We start from the raw sequence: 20,558 nt of genomic DNA on the forward strand, positions 1-20,558 counted from the left end.
TTCAGATGTACTCATCTGACTTTATTAAAACTTTTCTTATTTCTGGGTTTTGGAAAAAGCCTTGAACAACAGACTTTAGGCCAGATGAATTTGTTATCACAGAAAGCCCTTAAGAAAGGAGATTGCATTTAAAACACTGACCAGCACTCAATGTGAAGTGGTAATAGTTTTAAAGATTTCTACTAATAAAGTCAAACACACCCAAAAGATAAAATCCCCTACTCACAGTATAGTTTTACTAATCCTGTGCTGTACATTTACATTAAGACTCAATCTGACTTCATCTTAATTGAGTTTTAGGAAAACTCCTAGTCTTGCTCTACAAACATACTGCATGCAATACATTCATGCCAAAATGCCCCCAGGGCACCTGATGGGCACGCTTTGTGCAGAAATGGTAGCTCACTGCATCTTCTTTCTCTGGTGTCTCTCAATAATAACCTTTTACCTTTCCAACAACTTCTTGTTTTCTGTTTGCAAGTATTTTTGGAGGGTTTTCCCTTTTCACCTTACTTCTGTTGTATCGCTATACTAGATGAATTCCAGCTGATTATCTTAAAAAAAAGATGTTTCATTAATCTGAAAATAACAAAGATCTACAAGAAAACAGCCTGTGTTCAAATTACTGCTCAGTGGGGCACATAAAATGGAAAACACAGAATTCATTTTGCAATCCTAAATATAAATGGCTTCTCTGTGAGAAAACAAAGGAGGGAAAGAATTTATCATGTTTGATTTCTCACTGTAATTACCTGATTTGCAAAAGTATATTCGAGATCAGTGCATTTCTAACTGAAGAGAACGCATTACTGCCCTCAGACACACTGCCACGCATTTAATGGCTTTTCATCCTAAAATCTTCCCTTTCTTCTATTAGTTTAGCATCCCTTAAAAGCCTGAAGAGATTTACATACTGAGAATGCATAACTTTTAAAAGCCCTTAGAAAGAGAAAACACAGAAGGGAAGTTGCAAAAAACTTTCCTCTCTCCCCGCAGACTGTTTTACCGCAGATTCCCTTGGATGCAAGTCAAATGACATGTCCCACTGTTCTGGAAAAATGGACTTTTTCCTTAACAGTTAGATTTCTTTCACTAGTAACATTTGCTTCCTGACCCCATGCCTTCACATTGCTGAAATCTAGACTCCATAAGCCACTTACACTTTTTCTGAACTTAGAGGAATTAATAATCTCTTTAACTACATTGAAATTCTTCCAATTAGTCGTTGTTCTCATCCTGGAAACTATGAATTATTTCTCTGAAATATCAAAGACAGCTCCATAATTGCCAAGTGTATCATTTATACAGTTTGCTTCAAAAAGTTTCAAATTCATGCTATATAAGCCAGAAGTTACCATTTCCTGTTTCAACTGCTCCACCACAATTTCACTGCTCACCCATTTCCTTCCCTCCCCTCAGACAAACACAGCTAGGGATGGTATGGGTGGCTACAGCTGGAACAAAGGTGAATCCTTGCCTCAAAGGCAAAGATGACCTCTGAATTTCCCATTTTGAATACAGTATGGGTCCAGCTCAACATCAATACCAGTCTACGGAACAAGCACTGGATCCTATTTTAAATACAGACACTTTCCAGTCCATGTTGTACTGAACCACAGAAAAATTACTACCCAAGTTATGAAGAACCAAGAGTAGAAGGAAAAAGTCATCTCTATGCAGAGTGAGGCTCCAACTTACAGACTGTCTCCTCTAAATATAAGTACATACAAAATGGTTTTCCATTTGAAGTATGCATGATCATTCAGCTGTGGTAAATAATCACAACAGAACATAACTTTTAACTAAGGGATGAAAGGCAGTTTGGCTAGAAATTATTACATAATTTAAAATGTTTTCATTGACTATGTCTTCTTCATACACATTTTAAACCTGTTTGTTCCTCAAAGTAGTTCTTTGTTGTTTAGGACTTCGCATGACTCCACTAGAGCTTGAAAGAGACAAAAGCAGAACAAAGGCTGCACAGTGCACATTTCAGATGTGTGCATTGTTTCCACTGAATATGTATTCCTTCAGCCAAAACTTTCCAAACTACTTTCCACCTTCTGGATCAGACAACTAATGACCTAAGGTGTGTAGGTGTGCGTACATAAATGTGTCATCAAGAGAGTTATAAAGCTTAACAGACAAAAATAACAGCTTAAAGAAAACACAATCAAAAAGAAATAGGAATAAAGTTTCCCATATCCCTACCCCCCTTCATACCCTTAACAGACTTGAAACAACTGCATTAATGCAGCAAGCAATAGCTTGTAAAAGGATGCAAACCAGCTGAAACATTTGACAGACAGTGTTAAATACCAGAGGATTCATATCAACCACTTTATTTGAAAAGGTGCTTTGAAGTTGGCTATCTTTCATGTACCTCTTTCATGGCACATTAATAAGGAAAACTGAGATGGGGTAAATTAAGTCCCAAGGTCATATCTAGAGTTACAGCACTGTGGGTACCTGATGAAATACGGATTAATGCTGCATGAGCACTGAATAAATAAAACCACTTCTGTTAACCACTCAAACAAGTTTTACAAGTAGTTCTGAACTTTATTCAGCAACTAGACTTCAGACATCTTAATCCCCCCACACTGCTTTGAAACCTAATTATCATAATGTGAACCCAAATGTTAGGTCCCTTTCAAACTGCGAGGGCTATGAAGCAGAAAAGTAATGGGAATTAAGCTAGTGTAACATTAGAAATGTAGAGGCATGGAACTTGAAAGTGGCATTTGTTAAAGCTGAGAGAGCATAATGTAGATATTCAACAACATAAAACACACATTTAAATTGAAAAGGATATTTAAAGCATGTGCAGACACCTATAAAATACAAGCGGACCTAAAACCCCATAGAACAAACATTTCTAAATCAATTTCTTGCCACCAAAGTCCGACTTCAAAAGGTATTACAGTCTATTCTACCTTAGCAGAACATTTCTAAGTATTCCAAAGCAGACAATTTAAACATTAAAGAAAACCCAATGAGAACTTTACAAGACATTACAGACTTTCCTCTATTTGTCACACTACAGAAGTGTTTGAACTTAAACAGCAGTAAATTATTAATTACATTGCTTATAAAGTCTTGAGAGTAAGAAAAGATTTTGCTGTAAGTGGCAGAAAAGGATTTTGCATCAAGTTTAAAACCAAGTAGACAGAAATTAAACACCAAGCCATCTAAACAACAACAAAAAATACACTTGCCTGGTTGCATTCTATGGTGCATGTTGAAAACAATTAACAATTCCTGACACTTACCAAACTTTCTTTTAAATACAAGCTGAAATACTTTATTCTGAGTGTGCATTAATGCAGCAAACACGTAAGAGTCAGACCAGTAAGAAAGCTTGTATGGTGACTACAAACCATTGAGGCTGAAAGAGAAATCGTGTTTTGATTTTGCCAAAGAGAAAGATTGAGCTGTTTGTTTTGTCCTGCTTTAGCACAGTTCACCTGTCATTCAGAGAGTTTTCATTTCCAAGATGCCTCAAACTGACAGCAATCAAAGGAAAACAGATTCCTGAAATATTTTTTCAAGATTTTCATTTAATCCAAAAAGGCCAATGAAATCCTAAAAGTTCATCATCTGCCATGTTAATGCTGAACGCAATGTTGTTTCATTTACATTTCTGGTCCTGTTAAAACAAATACACTTGTCTAAACTAGAACATCTGTTTTGGTTATAATACAATGTATCTTTGGCAAGAACTCACAATAGAACTAACATAAATAATCAAGAATATTTATTGAACCTTGTAACAAAAACTGATTTGTAACCAAAAACCCAAAGACTAGATATGACTGTCCCTGGCTCTAGTCCAATCCTAATCTAAGTCAATAAACACAGCTCTAAAAGGGAAACTACATTAAAAAAAAGAAAGTCCTGTAGTTATTTAGGTTGGATGTAGCTATCTGAAAGCATGTTAGTTACAAAAATAGTGAAAAATATTTGCTTTAAATCAAAAACTGTCAAGCTGAGTCCAGACAGGTTTTAAAGCCACATGAAAAATCATACCATATGTCTCACCCCCTCTACTGTCTTCACTGACTTGTCTTCTCTTTGGGAAACTTCAGTAAAACTCTACACAGTTTATATTTGCCATTGCTAAGTCTTTTATTTGAATCACTTGCTTTTCATATATTAACTTCAGCCTTCATTATTTGTGCATGCACCAACTGCACACACCTTTCTGAAATTACACATCCTATTATTTTCTCATTTCCCTGGAAATGCATGATTCCAAGCTCTGTATGATGAACTGTATGTAAAAGTATGAACACATTTTTATTTTTTTATAATAATTCCTGATGCTATTCTTCACTGCTAATATTTCTTAAGGAAGCTGAAATCTGTAGTACTTCCTCATCAGCCACCTTTTTGAGCAACAGCTTATGCGGAGTGTTTTGTTTTTAAAGCACTATAAAAGAATCCAACCTCATCTGCCAAGCCCCTTTACATTTGGACTCCTTTAAGGAAAAAAAAATTCAACGCAGATACAATTAGTAATTCTCTAAAACCTGCACACAGCAATGAGCTGTGCTGTTTTTCTGGGCAAGGATTTCCACCTTGATGCAGATCAGTGCATCCCTGTGAGAAGCCGAAGGCTTGGGAAATGGTATCATTCTGTTACAGTTCAAGTACTGATGGTGGCTTTTTGTTCTAGGGGGATCAGCTTGTTTTGTTTGGGGATCTTTGTTGCTTTGTTTTCTCCACAGTTCAAACACTATATTGATTAGCAAATCCATTCTTTATTTAACACTGCAACCCACTGAAGCAGGTCTTCTTTAAGAATTAACTGTTCCAACAATGGTTGAAATTATTGCTTATAGATTTTACCTGAAAAACAACTCATAAAGATCACTTCATCCAAAAGCATACACAGGTTTCCACACAAGTGATGAGAGATCTTTATTCAGCCTGTGTATAAACAAAGTCCTCATAGTTCTAAAAAAGCCTATTATGAGAAAACAACCTAATCTAGGGAAGACTTTGAAAATGGAAGCAGAAAAGCTGTTTGTGATCTGAAAGTACATACTCTGGAGGACTTCACAATTTAAAAAGAAGAGGATCAGAGGAGCATATTCTTCCAAGTCACCTTTCAGAGTTCCCCTTAAAAGGTGTAACAGTTATCCTGATATAAACCTACTGTCACCTACTGCTCAAACAGTAACACTACACTAATTGCTCCTCATTTAGGAAGTATCACATTTTTTAACTCAGACTGACACAAATTCCAGGCATTTCACTGGACTATCAGAAATGGGGTTGGATGGCTGGACTCATCGTTCCTTTCTGTTACTAAGAAATATCAAGGAGACTAATTGCTTTCTGCAGCTACAAAGGAAAAAGTAGCTACCTTCCAGGATCCAGCAGCATGGCTGGGAAACCCCAACACTGGTAAAGCAATGTGACGTTCATGAAACTAGTTTATCAGTAAGGGATGTATGGGAACCTGAGCCTTACGAAAAAACTCAGTACAGTTTGACAAAATGTGAAGAGAGACAAGCACTGCAAATGCAGCCTGTCTGTAAACTCACAGAGATAAACTTACCCACACACAGCAGTATACACAGCTCAAGAGCCCCAGATATCACCTATAGCATGAAGTACAAAAAAAAACCAAACCACTTTGCAGTACCTCACGTCTCTACACACAAATTGTGTAGTACGGAATAGCTCTTTCACATATGAGCACAACACAAGACAACCATTAACACAAATATATAAATAAATAAAAATATTTTTGATTACGTTAATTTTCAGGATGCAACATGTCAAGTTAAACAACTGCATTATAGACTTCTGCTACAAATATCAGAAGTTTTGGAGAAAGTCATAGATTATAAAATTATTGGTCACTACTTGAGAAAGCAACAAATTGTTAACCTGACTTCTGCCTTACAGCATTTATACTAATTCCTACTACACAAAAGCTTTTATTAGGTCCAAGAACTTGCTAATTTAAGTACTACTTTGAAAACTTTGTCATCTTGAACTATAAACAGGGAGAAAGTACTAAATCAGAAGAGGTAAACACAGTGAGAAAAACAATTATCACAATATTATATTAAAAATTCTTTCTGTGAAAAGAAGTATATTATCAATACACAAAACCACTACTTTAGATGAAGTGCTTATAGTAACATACTGAATTTTTAAGCTACATTAAGTGAACAATAGTGAAATTAAGCATTTGCCAAAACCCACACAGTATGAAGTGTTTTTCACCCTCTAAAGTCGTAAAACATTCACTGTTTTTGCATTGGACTCATTAAAGAAGATGCCTAATTTTTCAGAAGCTTGAATAGCCTCTTCCCTTTGCAAACAATTACAATTAAAAAACTTTACTACACCTCCTGGAATAAAAGAGTGATTTAAGAATGGAATCTTATGCAAATTTAGAAACAAAGAACAAGAGTGCTCCCATCCTAAGTTAGTAGAAATAACACAGTTGCTAAATATATCTGTAAGGCCACTTTCTAATTAATGAAAAAAGGCACCCTTAAATGTATATAATAGTTTGAATGGCAAAAGGCCATAAACTTCTTAAAAACATAGACTTGCTTCATTATGCTAAGACTGTGAAAACTAAATACTGCAGTTAAATGCACAAAAGATAATCCAGGTAAATCACAAAAAACGCTTTAGAAAACAAAGGTGGGAATTATAAAAAAATTAGGAGTTCTGCAGTTCTGCATGGTAGAAAAGAAAGTGATATAATACAGTTTCCATCCACACCAACAGAAGAATACTTTAGTTCTAATTCAACAAACTTATGGATCAAATTTGAAGTTTGAAAAGGACAAATTCTTCACAACTCTCCACTTGGTATTAACACAATATTTATTTCCAGTTCATTTAATTCCCATAGGATTAGCAACCATTGCATACTGCAGTCAGACAACAGAAGCTTTATCACGTGCAGTTAAACTTCATTTTTCAAGAAATAAATACACAATGCCAAACGGGTCCTTAACTGTTAGTGTTGCTATTCTCGCATACTTGGTTACAATGATAATAGCAACAGAGTGAACCTCAGGAAGAAAACATAAAATGCTTCAGTGAGTCTCTCTTACTGACTCAGGACAACTACTGTCATGCTTCAAAGAGCTACAGCCAGTTTTCTTTGGCTAGCACGTTGGGTCAAGCTTGACTCAAATACAAACAAGGTAGCAATTCAAAAATTACATCTAAAACTACCTGTTAAAATATGCTGAACAAAGGAATAATATCCCAGCAAAGGGATCTTACCAGTAAACAACATCCAGCGGTGCAAAATATTTCTTCATGATTAAGTCAGCAAAGTAAGCTTCTGTTTCTCTGCAGGCCGTGCCATTGCCAATCACAACAGTGCTGCAGCTTTGTGTGGATTAAAAAAACCAAACAATTATTCTTAAACATTCTTTTATACCTTTTCATGTATAGTATTCAATCCACAACAATAGTGACCAATACATCTGATTTAGATAACACAAGGTCCAGACGTAATGAGAAAACATTCCTAGAAGCATCATGTTGTGTTTAACAAGTTTTCAATGTGAAGGTTCATGAGATGAGTCCAAAACTTTCACTTATTTGTAATGGGATTATACAGTGGTAATACAAGCAGAAAATCCAAAATTGATACTTCATATTAAAAAATGGCATGTTATTTATAGTCCTCTTACAGTTTCACCTCATATTTCCCTCATCTGGTATGAGTCATGAAAAAGAGCAGAAGCCAAAGCAATCAGCATCTTAATTCCTTAATGGGAATATCATAGTTTCCAACAGCTTGCAAGGTCATTCCCCCTGCCCACACCACAGCCAGTCTGTCACCAAATCACCTTGTTTAAAGCCAATTTAATGCTCATAGACAAACTGGACTGCATGCTGTGGCAGTTCAGCAGCTGACTCAATACAGCAGATGTCCATCCACAGACATAGTTGGACACAAATTTTTAATCATGCTGCTGCTGTTTGTAATTCCATCTGGAGATCTACCTTTGCAGGATTTCCTTAGCTTGACAAAACTCTACCAAAACCTAATGTGGCTTTTGGAACAGGGAAAGACTGATGAGTGATTTGGGGGTTGAGGCAGGTAGAAAGAGGGAGGCTAAGCTTATTTCTTAGCTGAATGCTAATTTCTACTCCCAAAAACAAATGGATTAACAGAGTTTTATGGGAACACATTCATAGCATGCAGCCTTATAGCCGTGGTTTGATTTTATGTGCTTCTAACACGTGTACTGCAAAAGCATGAACACAAAAGAAAAAGCAAGCTCTGAACTAGACTAAAGAAAATAAACCTCCAGTTAAATCAGTAGAATTCTTATTGCACTCAAAATCCAGTTTATCTACAGTGAAGACTTTCATTTTGTTTGGTAAGAAAGAGTAATAAATGAAGTTTCTTTAACATACTTGTACTGTAGCAGAAGCCTCTTTATCTTCTCAGCTTCACGAAATCCTTGACCAGAATGCAAGTAAACTACATCAGTATGGAGTATCTGACCTAGAACGAAAGGCAAAGCGTTTGATTAAAGCCACAAAAGTCTAAAGGCTATATCTGGCAGAACCACTGAAGTTAATTTGATGATTCACAAAGAAAACTTCTTAATAAGCCATCTTTCCCTTTGATCTTTGTGTCTGTTCAGAAGAAATGTATGGTGGGCATAGAACAAGAATGGTTGGGCTAGCAAAGAAAAGTAAGTTAATACATTTTGTATTAATTGCAGACCTATTCACATAACAAGTAATGAGCATCTAAACCTATTAACAAATACAATGAATTACATCACAGAGAAAAAGAGCAATTTACTATAAAAGATTTATTGTTCCAGTGTAGTACAATTTACAAATCCAGTAAAGAGTGATGAAAATTGGAAAGTCTAAGGACTTGCAGTACAGGAGTTCTAGAATTCCAGTGCTAGTTCTCGTCATCATCCCGTCTGTGACATTTGGAAAGAGCCGTATTGATTAGTACTGACAGCTAATGGTGCGATGAAAGCTCATCATCATTTACCTCACCTTTATTGCCTTCTAAAGAACATACCTTTCTTTACACTCTCCTGGCGTGGTTACATTCTCAGGCAAAAAGCAACAACCAAATAAAAGGAAAAAAAATAGTTTTTGCATAGCCCTAAAGAGGTGTGTATCCCCTGAATAGACTGGGATGAAGTGGAAAGACTCTGCTCTATATGTGAACTAAGAATATTTGCAAAAACAGTTTCTGACTTCTTACATTAACACACATACTACTAAACAAAAAGGGCTGAAAAGGTGTCCAGATGTCCAAGATACTAGCCATGAAAAAAGCAATATTATAGAAAGCATTTAAATTCAAATTCTTTGTTAAACAATAAAAATGCCAGGTGTTCTCTTAGCTGACTACTGAGGGGCACAATCATTTAAACCTGTATTCAGGAAGACAGAAGGCATTTTAAATTCTATTTAAGAGAGCAGTAATAACACCAAAGAAGTCCCTGGAATCCAGGTGCCAGAAACTTAACCTTAAGCTAGCTGAAGAAAGGAATTTATACAAGATATGTGGAAAACACTAACAGCTTCACAAAAAATATATTAAAAAGTAGATTTTGAAACTATCTTTACTGTAAATGAATATGTTTTCATCAGTCCTTGCAAAAATGTTTGGAATTGAAACTTACTGGTTGGTGAAATAATTGCCAACTTGCAGCCATGTTTGTAGCCAGGATCTACTCCCATCAAAGCACGGCCCCTCACAGGGCTGGTCAGAAGCAGCTGACGGAGATTTCTCCCAAACATCATCACAGACTCTTTCTCTGCATCAGATGTCAACTTGGATCTTAGAAGGATGGAAATAAAAGAAAAAAAAAAACCAAAACATTTTTTTAAATTAGCTTTTAAATACACTTATTTGTTTTTCCAAAGTGGCAAGGCCTTTTTCCAATCTTGTTTCCATTATCTTTAATTAAATGTTACAATTCAAATCAAGTTCTTGACACCTTTTTCAAAAGGCTCAGCTATATATCATCTCATTCTTATTCTAAGAAAGTCAATATAAAAAGTACAAGATAAACACCTGTGAGAACATACACCCACCAACTACCATTCAAACATCAACTCAATTTTGAACAAAGAACAGTTTCCTTTCAAAGCTGATACTAATTGCAAAGAAGAGTGGATTTGAAGCAGGCATGGATCAAATTCATCATAACTTCAGAGTTCTAGAGAAAAATCACGACCCAGCAAAAAAAGGATGATGATTTACACTGAGAGGTACCAGAGAGAAACTGGAAGGGTCCCTCCAACTAATTGCTAACAGACCATGACTCCTGAGGCATTTAATTTTGTTTTTGGATTACTTCATTTAACAGATATCACAGAAGCATAAAGACTTGAGCTTTTTCTAGGAGGGTATTCTGATTCCTCAGAACCAAACTGTAAAGCTGCTGGGGCCACAGTGTTCCCTTTCTTTTCCAAGTCATGTTCTTCAAGAGAAAGAAGTGAGGTAGTGCAGCAAGGATTGACTTATATGACTTGAAGCACATACACTTACTGCAGAGTGTCACAAGAAACAAATTAGTCTTGCTGAGCAAAGATGTAAAAGATGCATGATGTCATACTTGTCAGATGTGGTCAGCAAGACAATGACTGACAGGGACAAGTATTTTCCTCATGGTGTGGCACTTTTAAAAAGACCCCAAAACTGAAAGAGTAATGGGTACAAAAATATTCATCACCTCACTGATTTATTTTTCTTTTGCAGGTACTCATTACCACTTGCATATGCATTACATTGTCAGTAACTCCAATAATTAGAGAGTCAAAAGCAATCATTTAAAGGTAGCCAGTGTCCTTATTCTCCCTTTTACCTATCACTGAAAAAAACCCCTTGGTTTATTTCTACAGAAAGGAAAAAAAACTGCATTACAGTTAACTAACCCTATCAGAATGGGACAGGGAAAATTACTCAAGTTGTTTAGGTCAATCAATGCACAGTCCAAGTAGGCTACAAATAGTTCAAGGACAACCCTCATAAGGGCTATTTGACATGATGGAATAGGAAGTTCTTCTGAGCAGTTTTTGGCTGTAGAATTCAAAAGCCTGACTTGAATCTGCCCAGGATCCAGCCAATCACAACCAGCTCAGCCCTGTCTCATCCCACAGTGATACAGAAAGAACTAATAAGTACCCACCATCTCTCATATGTAAAGTAGTCCAGAGAGATCTAGATCCTCTTTTACACATTACTGATTGAACATTTCCTAGGGAAGTGTGCAACAGCAAAGGGTTCCCTTTTGTCCATGTGCTCTCTGTTTCTGTATCAGGTAGATGAGATAATCACAGACCAATTGAAAGTGAGATGGTGAAGGGCATACATGCATTATAAGGCTCCTTGGCAGTTCAAATGTGCCCTCAGCAAAGAGCAGACACTGTGTATCTCCACCAAATGTGTGAACGGCTGCACCAGTTCAGCTAAGTTTGTCCCTCTATCCCAGTATTCTGTCTCCAGGTCTGTCTCCAAGCAGTTGCCTAAGCAGCTGATAGAGCAGCACTAGTCCAGCTGCTTCCAGAGTATTTCCTGAACTTGGCATGACTTGTTTCCTTATTAGCTTGTAATCGAGCTCTTGCTCAACTATCCAATCTCCTCCTGAAGATGTATTTATTTCATCCACAGAGTCTGTTGGCAGTGAGTTTTGTAGGTCCATCACAAACCGTGTAAATAGCTACCATCTTTTGGTTGGAAACTGATTCTTTTTATTATGCTCCCCTAAGCCTTATATTCAAAGAGAGTAAAAATTTATCCCTAGAAACCTTGTTCCACTCTTCACACATCATTTATCTCTAAGTCCTCCCTTTTCCAAGCTGAAGTTATAGTTTAGCCATTTTTTTTCTTTCCAGAGAACTTATTTCATTCCTCATTCCCCTTCACTGGGCCTTTTCCAGTTTCAGTGAATTGTTTTCCTACTTCCTACCCCCCTTTCCTTGTGAGTGGACCAAAATGGGCAACAATATTTCAAATACAGGCCAAACAAATCAATGATTCTTTGTCTTTATTCCTTAACTAAATAATCTTATCTTCTGAGCACTTAACATCCACTTAACATGTAGAGCTACTTTTCACGATACCACACCACCTCTCTTGTGCCAGGATAACTCAGAGCTAATAGTTTTACTTATAAAAAGATAACTACTTCCCCTTGAAAGTATAATTTTACACTATTTCCACAGCATTTCAGTTGCCATTCCATTTCTTGATTATTCAGTCTTGCAGCATCCTTCTCCTATTTTTCCTTTCTCTAATAAAAAAAAAAATTATCTAAACCACAGAACAAGCTTCTCCTTGAGAAAGTCCAGAGAGACTCTCCCTAGAGAGAAAGATAATAATTAGATGCTGCTTATGAGACCAGAGAAAACAAAAGCAAATAGCTCAGCCTCACAGAAGTATGGATCTTCTTTATACACACAAAAGAGACAATCCACCAGTCACCCATGCATGTAAATGAAGGTGAAAAGTGGCTTGTAGACAAGGGAAGGAAATGCCCTTGGACCAGAGGCTTTGTACAAAGACAGGCCAAGTTCCATCCTTCCATCTATCCCAAAGATATAGGGTCCCAGCCAACCATAAGGCCAAGTCTCCCACACTGCAAATTCCTGTCAATCCATCTAAGGGAGACTTGTGTAGGAATTAAAGCTGCACCTGAACACATGCTATTAGTTATGTCAGCCTTACGGAAAACATGTTTAAAATTGGCATGGATATATAGCAAATTTTACAGTAACAGGAAACGTTACTGAAATTGCCAGGTGTGTAGGGGGAATGTCCTTTCTATTATGCAATATCCTGTATATTTAAATTTCAAATATAGACATCTCTTTTTTTCTGTCTCTTACTCAACACTTGCATCAATTACGTGATCTACTGTCTGAAGCAGTGGCCCTTAATTTCAAGCTTAGAATAATCACTTGATCCTTTGGAAGAAAAAAAAAACCAAAAAGAAACCCATTAAGCAACCAAAACAATCTACTATCTTTCTGTTTTTCAGTGTGTTACTGGCTTCATCCAAATGGCAAGATGTCCAGCTCCACGCTTTTCAAATTCACAACAGCTCTTATTAATATGGCAGAGATAAAAGGCAGAGAGGAGTCCTCCTCTCCTAAATACATGAAAAATGGCTGTTTTGGAAAAAAAACCACCCACAAGCAAACAAATCTCAAAACTCTTCAGTTCTTACTTTACGAAAAAATATCAATCAAGTCAGGACTCCAAGCCCCTCCCTTGAACATTCAGACTCTATATCACTAACAGGTGTATTGTAATAAAAGCAACTAACCTAATCATGACCGACTAGTTTCTATAGTCAATGTTATAAGACTCAGTTTTTAAACTGAGATTTAAATTTCCCCACTTCCGTGTATAGTCTGAGCTGTAATCATTTCTGTGGAAAAATATCTGCAAACTAACTTCAGGTGTGAAACAAGATATACAGAGAAATGTTTGTGTCCCTGAAGACAGAGGAGAGAAAGCACTCTCTGCAAGGAAGCATGGAAAATTAGGAAAGGATTATCCATTAAAAAATATGCCCATGCCACATCACTTGCATGAAACCCTGATGGAATCATTCCATGCAGTATTGCAACAAGATAAAATGTATTTCAGAGAGCCAAAAGCAACACTGGACATTATTATACCAGATACAAGAAATGATATCTGACGGAATGAAAGAAAGGAAATTAAACAATAAATAAGGTAATCATCTTGCTGGCAAGTTTCATTCTTCTTCTGATCACTAGGAGCACCAGCAATTTCAATACATTCTTGGAAACTTTCTGTTCCAATATTTAATGATAATAAAAAGAAAAAAGAACAGCAGGAGGTGGGTTGGAAATATTAATGCTAAAAGAAGGTATTGAATACTTTAGCAGCCCTTTGCTAGAATCAGAAAAAACAGCTCCTGATGTCCAGAAAGAAAATAGGAGGAGGATAAGAGTTAAGTGGTCAGGGGCCAGAATACTGTCAGGTGCTTTGAGTTCTTTGTATAGGAGAGGTTTCAGATTTTCCTATCCAAACTCCACCAATCATGCAACATCATCACAAAGAGTAAAACCTTTGCAGACCTTCTCTCAAGAACTGGCAGCAAGATTCATATTCTTCTCCTTGACTAGCTGTGAGCTACATCTAATAAGTAGTAGGGCAGGAAGCTTTTTTTTTCCCCTTTTGATTAATAGAACAGAAAACCTTTAGCAACCCACTCTCCAGCAGTCCTCGAAGTGTTACACACAACACAGGTCACAACAGTCCCATGGTACAATCCACTGAAGAAAAACACAATAAAAGAGCCTTGAAGCACCCCTATGTCAGGTTGCTTAGTTCTCTTAAAACCAAACTCCACTAAAAAGTAGGTATTTTTTCTTTATTTTAAAGTAGTTTGATTGTAGAGATGGCTAGGAATAACAACTATTTTCACTCCCATGTGACAGAACCCAACAATAACTCTCCACCATGAGAAGTGCACAATTTTGGCCACAATAGACACAGTGCCTCCCCTACCATGTATTGTTGTCACAAAACAATAAGTGAACTCAGCATTTTTAGAAATCCGTGAAATTCTAAGTAAGAAAAAACCAGGCTCACTAAGCAAAAGAGGTGAAGCAATCTTGCTTGCAAAGCAATAAGCAAACACAACATACTGCAGTGAAGAAGCTCAAAAGCCACTAGAAATACATGCTGTTAAAATCTTGAGCTTTTCAGAGAGGTAGAACACAGATCTTGAACACATCATGTGGCAATGATGTTAATGAAAAGTCATCAGGAAAACAACTCCAAACACAAAAACCCACTCAGGGAAGTGCAGAAGAAACATTTCACAACGTGGTTGCTGATTTTCGGTACTAGATAGCATGTCATTGCAACATTCCTGGTCCAAGAAACAGGGTCTCTGATAAATTTCATTTTGAACTACCTCAAGAAAGCATTAACATTCAGGTCACATATCAGATAGCTTTGCCAGAATGAAGTATGTTATGTTTTGAGGAGCTTCTCTGGTACTGAAGAATCACACCTAAGTACTGTTAGCTGTTAGAAGATAATGCTTTTACTTGACATATTCAATAATCCCCACTATGTGGTAAACTCTTATACTACACCACAATAGACCCTATTTAATTCATGTTTATTTGATACTAAGTTTTAAATTTCCTTTAAATTTAGAACAATATTACAGATCTTAACAAGTGACATGCTATTCAATGACATCATTACTACAGTATCACCAGTAATAAGTTCACTAACTTCTCTAGAGACATCACAATACTACCAAATAGTATCACACTAACACTATGACTAATTAGTTTGCCACAAAATGCAGCTGGCAAACACAAGGAGTGCTTCCAACCTTAACAATACTTCACTGAGTTCTACTAGACAGGTAAGAGTCAGAACAGTGTCACTGACAGTACTATTGTTGTCACAAGAAGACATGCCGGGAAAATTCAGTGACATCATTGTTTATGCTATTACAAGAAAAAAAGATACAACTACCATGATAATATAGGTCTAAACTGTACTTTATTAGATAAATGGATGAGTATCTAGTATGTAAACATGTAAAAGGTCTTCACAGAAAGATCATTTCTCTACTGCAGCTGAAACTGTGTAGGGTCAGTAAATCTATACAACCAGGACTACACAGATGGTTTCTTCTGTAAGGACAGATGATTACAAACATGCTGATATTTTCAAATAGATAAATGATAGTCTAACAAAACACTGTGGAGGGAATTGTTAATAAAAATCAGTAACATGAAAACACCAATTTATTCCAGGCTTACCTGAATTCCCTACAGAGAAGAGGATATATAAGGCGTTTATATGCATCTTCTACAGAACTCCGGAATAGCCTCATAAATTCTGGTTTTAGAAATTGTTTTGGTTTCCATCTGCAAAAGACCAAAGGAAAATTTTAAAAACACATGCAAATAGCTAGATAAAAAAGGAATTTTCCAGAAAGACTCCTACATTGTTAAGTCCAATAACCTGCAGAATTACTACAACAAGTAAGCAACTAAATAATGAGTTAAATGTGAATGGAATGAGAAGTTGCTCATAGTTCTAAGATCACACAAGGACCAGGTTTATCTTTTCTTAGATATCAGAACACAATTATGATTTATGTTTTAAAGAACACATTTTAAAATTGTCCACTTTGAGAAATCAAAGCTTAATACAACTGAACAAAGAACTTGGTTCCATATTACCTTTAGGGTGGCATTGTTTGCTATTCCTCAATACATTAAGAAAAATGATCTAAACACCCTCTGTGACTGTCACTGCAGAAATACTGATAAAAGGCAACTATGCCCAGATGAAAATTCAGGGGGTAAACTAATGTCAATAAATGAAACCCTATTCAAATTTCATTTGGAATGCACTGAGTATCTCTACTCAATTTCTAAATGAACTCTTACTAATATTGCAGCAGTTCCTACACCACAAAAGCAAAAAAACTTACAAATTGTTTTTCTATTTTACCTATTGCTAATTATATTGTAAATTATTGTAAATTATAATATAGGTTAAGGGAAAATTAAATAAACAACACCAAACAAAAATAAGACTGTTTCCCAACTTTTTCCAAGCCAAACTCTTTGAAGGCTTGAACTGTTTTCTAGGGAGAGTGCACAGTAACTATGTAACTATAGTGACAAGTACTTCAAGTTCTGCTGTAAAATACACCTCATTCTCAAAGCTTCCTAGATATTTAATCAATTGATCTTTTTGTTGTGGGCAAAGTTCCATGAAGGAGGGTGGGGGGTGATGTGGGTTGGAGTGTCTGTGTTTGTGAGTCCTTGAACAAGCAGAACTGAGCAACTGAGATTGTCCACCCTGTGAGAAGAGATAGAGGTTGAGGAAAAGCAACCAGATATATTATACACAAACAGCAACAAAGTCCATTGGATTTTTTTATTACTCAAAAAATATTGATAACACTCAGTTTTCTTAATTTATTGTATTATTTAACATGCCTGGGTCCCAACCTGTAATAGGAGATATCCAGACATATTTTAAAATAAGCATGCAAGTTTGGTTTTTGTTTGTTGGGTTGGTCTTTTAAAATGAAACATGGTAGAATTATGGTCATAATGTGTCCAGGTGAAGGCAAAAACAGAACAGAATTTTACTTTTGACCTTATTTACTTGCAGCCACTCATAAATACTGAGAATTCTAAATTGCTCCTGTCCAGACAGCTTTTCAATTGTCCAAGGGGAATTGCAACTTTGTGAAACAGCTTTTCTAAGTGTCTGTGCATATAATAGTTGAGAAATGTGTGATTGAGTCAACCCTGCATTGAGCAGACCGACATGGGAGCAGAATGAAGCTCACCATTCAGTTTTACAACATTCAGGGTTGCAATTCAGTGCTTAGCCATATGACCTCATCACTTTGCTAACAGTTTTTGCAAATAGTTCTATTATACTTTAGAGACTCTTTCCATACCTACATAAAACTGGCAAAAGTTTTAAACCCTCTTATTGCCATCACATTCTATAAACATGAAGGTTTTACAGCTGGCAAGCATGACTATCCCAGAAAACATCCTCAGCACAAATAAGAATGAATTTGGAAACCTGACAGCTGTTTCCCTCTCTCTTCCATCCACTAAAGCCAGTTAAACTTTTTCCTGTGTAAATAGGTTATCAACAGGTGTTTTTATTACTTGCCAATAGATAAGCAAAAATTTAGGCATCATTCTGTTAGAAATTGCTACAGATGAGAAAATATTCAAACAACAAGTTTAATCACAGTAAATACTGAAATTGAATAATTTCAATACTTCTTGAGAGAAGAGAAAAATCCACTTTGCTGCAAAAAGCAAAGTCATGTGTGTATATTTTTAAACATCATTGCAGCCTAGTCAACCCCCCCCCAAAAAAGGATTTTTCTTAATTATTCAATCAAGATCTACCTTTTGAAGCCACATTTTAAAAAAGCTCCATATAAACAGCATCACCTTACTCTGACCATCAGCTCTCCACATCCTAGTGCTCGCAATAGGGACCACAATAAACATAAATGGCTTAGACTACTAACATGCCAGAGGGTGGAACTACACATAAAGAGAATTAACAGAGTCCACGTTAAAAACCACCAGTGCTGATTAATAACTGTTCCAGTAAGAGCCTAGCTAGGCTTTTATACCTGAAGGACAAACAACAGAGCTTTGTGTTCCTCCAAGACATTACATAAAACATGTACCAAGTTAGTAACCACAGACAAAGAAAGCCTTTAAGGCCTGTACCATGGAGCTTACACAGGATCTGAGAAATTTGACTGGAAAACTGAAATAACATCATCAAACATCAAATCTCATTTTCAAGGCTGCAATCCCACTTGGGAACAAACTATCACACCATCCCAAGGAACAGTTCCTTCTTGTTTCCACACTCAAAGCCAGCTAAGCAGCCCCTCTTTGGCTCTCTCATTGATCATTTTTCTGTGTTCAATCTCACAACAAAGTCTTTATGACCAGTGGAGCTCTAGTGTTGATGGCAGTAGGTTCACTGTTAAACCACAGAGATGCTGTTTTCTGGGGAAAAATACAATCCAGGCCCAGGCATAAGGATATTCCTTACACAAACCCAAGTTGCAAGGGAACAGATGCTTATACAGCTTAGTAAACATTCTGTACTTGCAAAAACACCTTACAATATTCTTAGCATCTACACAGAGTTCAATGCAATAAGAAACTCTAGTCTTCCAAACTCACTTTCTACTGCAGGAGCATTTAACGCTAAAAAATTTCTCTCAGAAGAACATAAAAAGTTCAGAATATTTGCTACTAATACACTAGGTAGTAGTTTTGTGGCTAAAATACTGGCCAAACTCTGTAGCAAGCTGGCATTTCTGGCTCTGCAAGCAATTGTGTGTGTAATTCCTAGCAAATTACATAGTTAAAACCTTCAAGAAGTTTTGAAATCATTAACTCAAAAAAAAGTTATTAACCTGCTCTAACCAGCAAATCAATGCAATGAAAATAATGCAAATTCTACCCCTGGACAATCATTTCAAAGCTTGCAGGGCAGAATACACATTTACTATTGGTCAGTTTGATAACACAGTTGTCAATCTAAGGAGGAAGATCAGAATCTGTCCCCGATGTTAATGCACAAAGATGTACATCAGAAGTTTTCCAATGGTGGAAAAGTGTCCTGAAGTACTAAAAAGCCATAAGCATATATAGCGTTAAGAGTACTAAGCATTAATAAGTATTCATTTCCAAGGTCAATATTCTTCTTATCCAGGATGACTCACAAAAGGGTAATCAGCCAAAAATATCTCCATTTACACCCCACTTTTATTTGTGTAGCAGTGACAAGCTGTTCCATTATCTGTGGTCCACAGTGCTTCCAAATTCTGTCATAGCTGCCGCAAAGCAAGACTGACAGCTATGTTCTGCCTACAGAATATATATCATGAGGAGAGTGCAGAAATTCTGTTACAGATACTAAAACTAGAAACAAATTGGTGTGTTTATGACTCCTGATACTTCCACGGGAAAAAAGGTATAATAGCATAATATGACCTAAGAGCAATAGTACCTGGTCAAAAAATATTTTAATGCTTTCAGAGCCCTATTCTTCCCTTTCAGAGGGAAACAGCCTGATTCAGTTTCTATAGTGAAAAGGAACATTTTTACCAAAGCCGTTTCTTGGACTTGTGAAAAAGAAATACATGCTAAAGCCATATCACTGTATTCAGTTTTATACATTAAAAGGCACATTTCTCCCTATTTTTTTCCTTCCTTTCGGTTAGTGGTTTTTAGGATGCAAAGGAAGGAGTTTCTAAGACACTATTAGAACAATGCCCAATATCTTAAACTACTAAGAAAGTAGTTTTTTATACATGCAAGGAAGATGCACCAATTGGATTACAATATTCTCCTACAGAAGATACCAAAGTACAGTTTCCAAGAAAAAAACCTGACAGATACTGCAAAAAACTCCATATAGTTAACCTGAACTTTTGCAAAAGACCTTGAAAATTATGCAACACTAAACATCTCACTACAGGCTTAAAAAACCCAGACAATTATATGAACAGATCATTAAGAAATAGAGAATCTGGTTTTTACAGTCCAGTTTTCTAACTTAAACAGAGATCAAAATGAAAGAGATGGTTCACACAATATTACATTATGCATTGAAGGCAGTTTCATTTAAGTTTGTCTGTTAAATCCATTAAGTTCTTTTTAACATGTAATTCCTTACATTTGTGCAACTTGAAGTTATGTACTCCACAGATCTAAAATCTGACATAGCCCTATTTAATCATTGCAATTGGGCATATGAAGCTATTTTTCCAAGTTTGGGATATATTTTATTGGATTCTAGAAAGTCCTTTCAGTAAAGGCTACTGGATGTGATGCATATTACAATTTGAAAATATATTCACATTTCACCAGCCTTTGCATATGTTTTAAAAAAATTCAATTGCTTGAAGAATGGTGCCAGAACTTGCAAGTATAGCCCAAGGCATGATCTTTTCAGCATAATGCTACAGCAGTTGGAAATACAGAGTAAG

The 20,558-nt window shown here is 36.2% G+C and overlaps 1 protein-coding gene across 4 annotated transcripts in view; it reads right to left on the reverse strand.

Annotated features, from left to right (window-relative positions):
- Window positions 1-20,558, reverse strand: part of SRBD1 (S1 RNA binding domain 1) — a 125,417-nt gene that overhangs the window by 83,097 nt on the left and 21,762 nt on the right. For all 4 annotated transcript variants that reach the window (XM_033056719.1, XM_033056720.1, XM_033056718.1 and 1 more), the window contains exons 13-16: window positions 15,808-15,915; window positions 9,660-9,817; window positions 8,416-8,506; window positions 7,267-7,374 (exon numbers count right to left, since the gene is read on the reverse strand). In XM_033056719.1, the coding sequence (XP_032912610.1) occupies window positions 7,267-7,374; window positions 8,416-8,506; window positions 9,660-9,817; window positions 15,808-15,915 (465 nt within the window). The remainder of the gene's footprint in view (window positions 1-7,266; window positions 7,375-8,415; window positions 8,507-9,659; window positions 9,818-15,807; window positions 15,916-20,558) is intronic.

Source organism: Catharus ustulatus, chromosome 3, assembly GCF_009819885.2.
Source record: "Catharus ustulatus isolate bCatUst1 chromosome 3, bCatUst1.pri.v2, whole genome shotgun sequence".
Classification (NCBI taxonomy): Eukaryota; Metazoa; Chordata; class Aves; order Passeriformes; family Turdidae; genus Catharus; species Catharus ustulatus.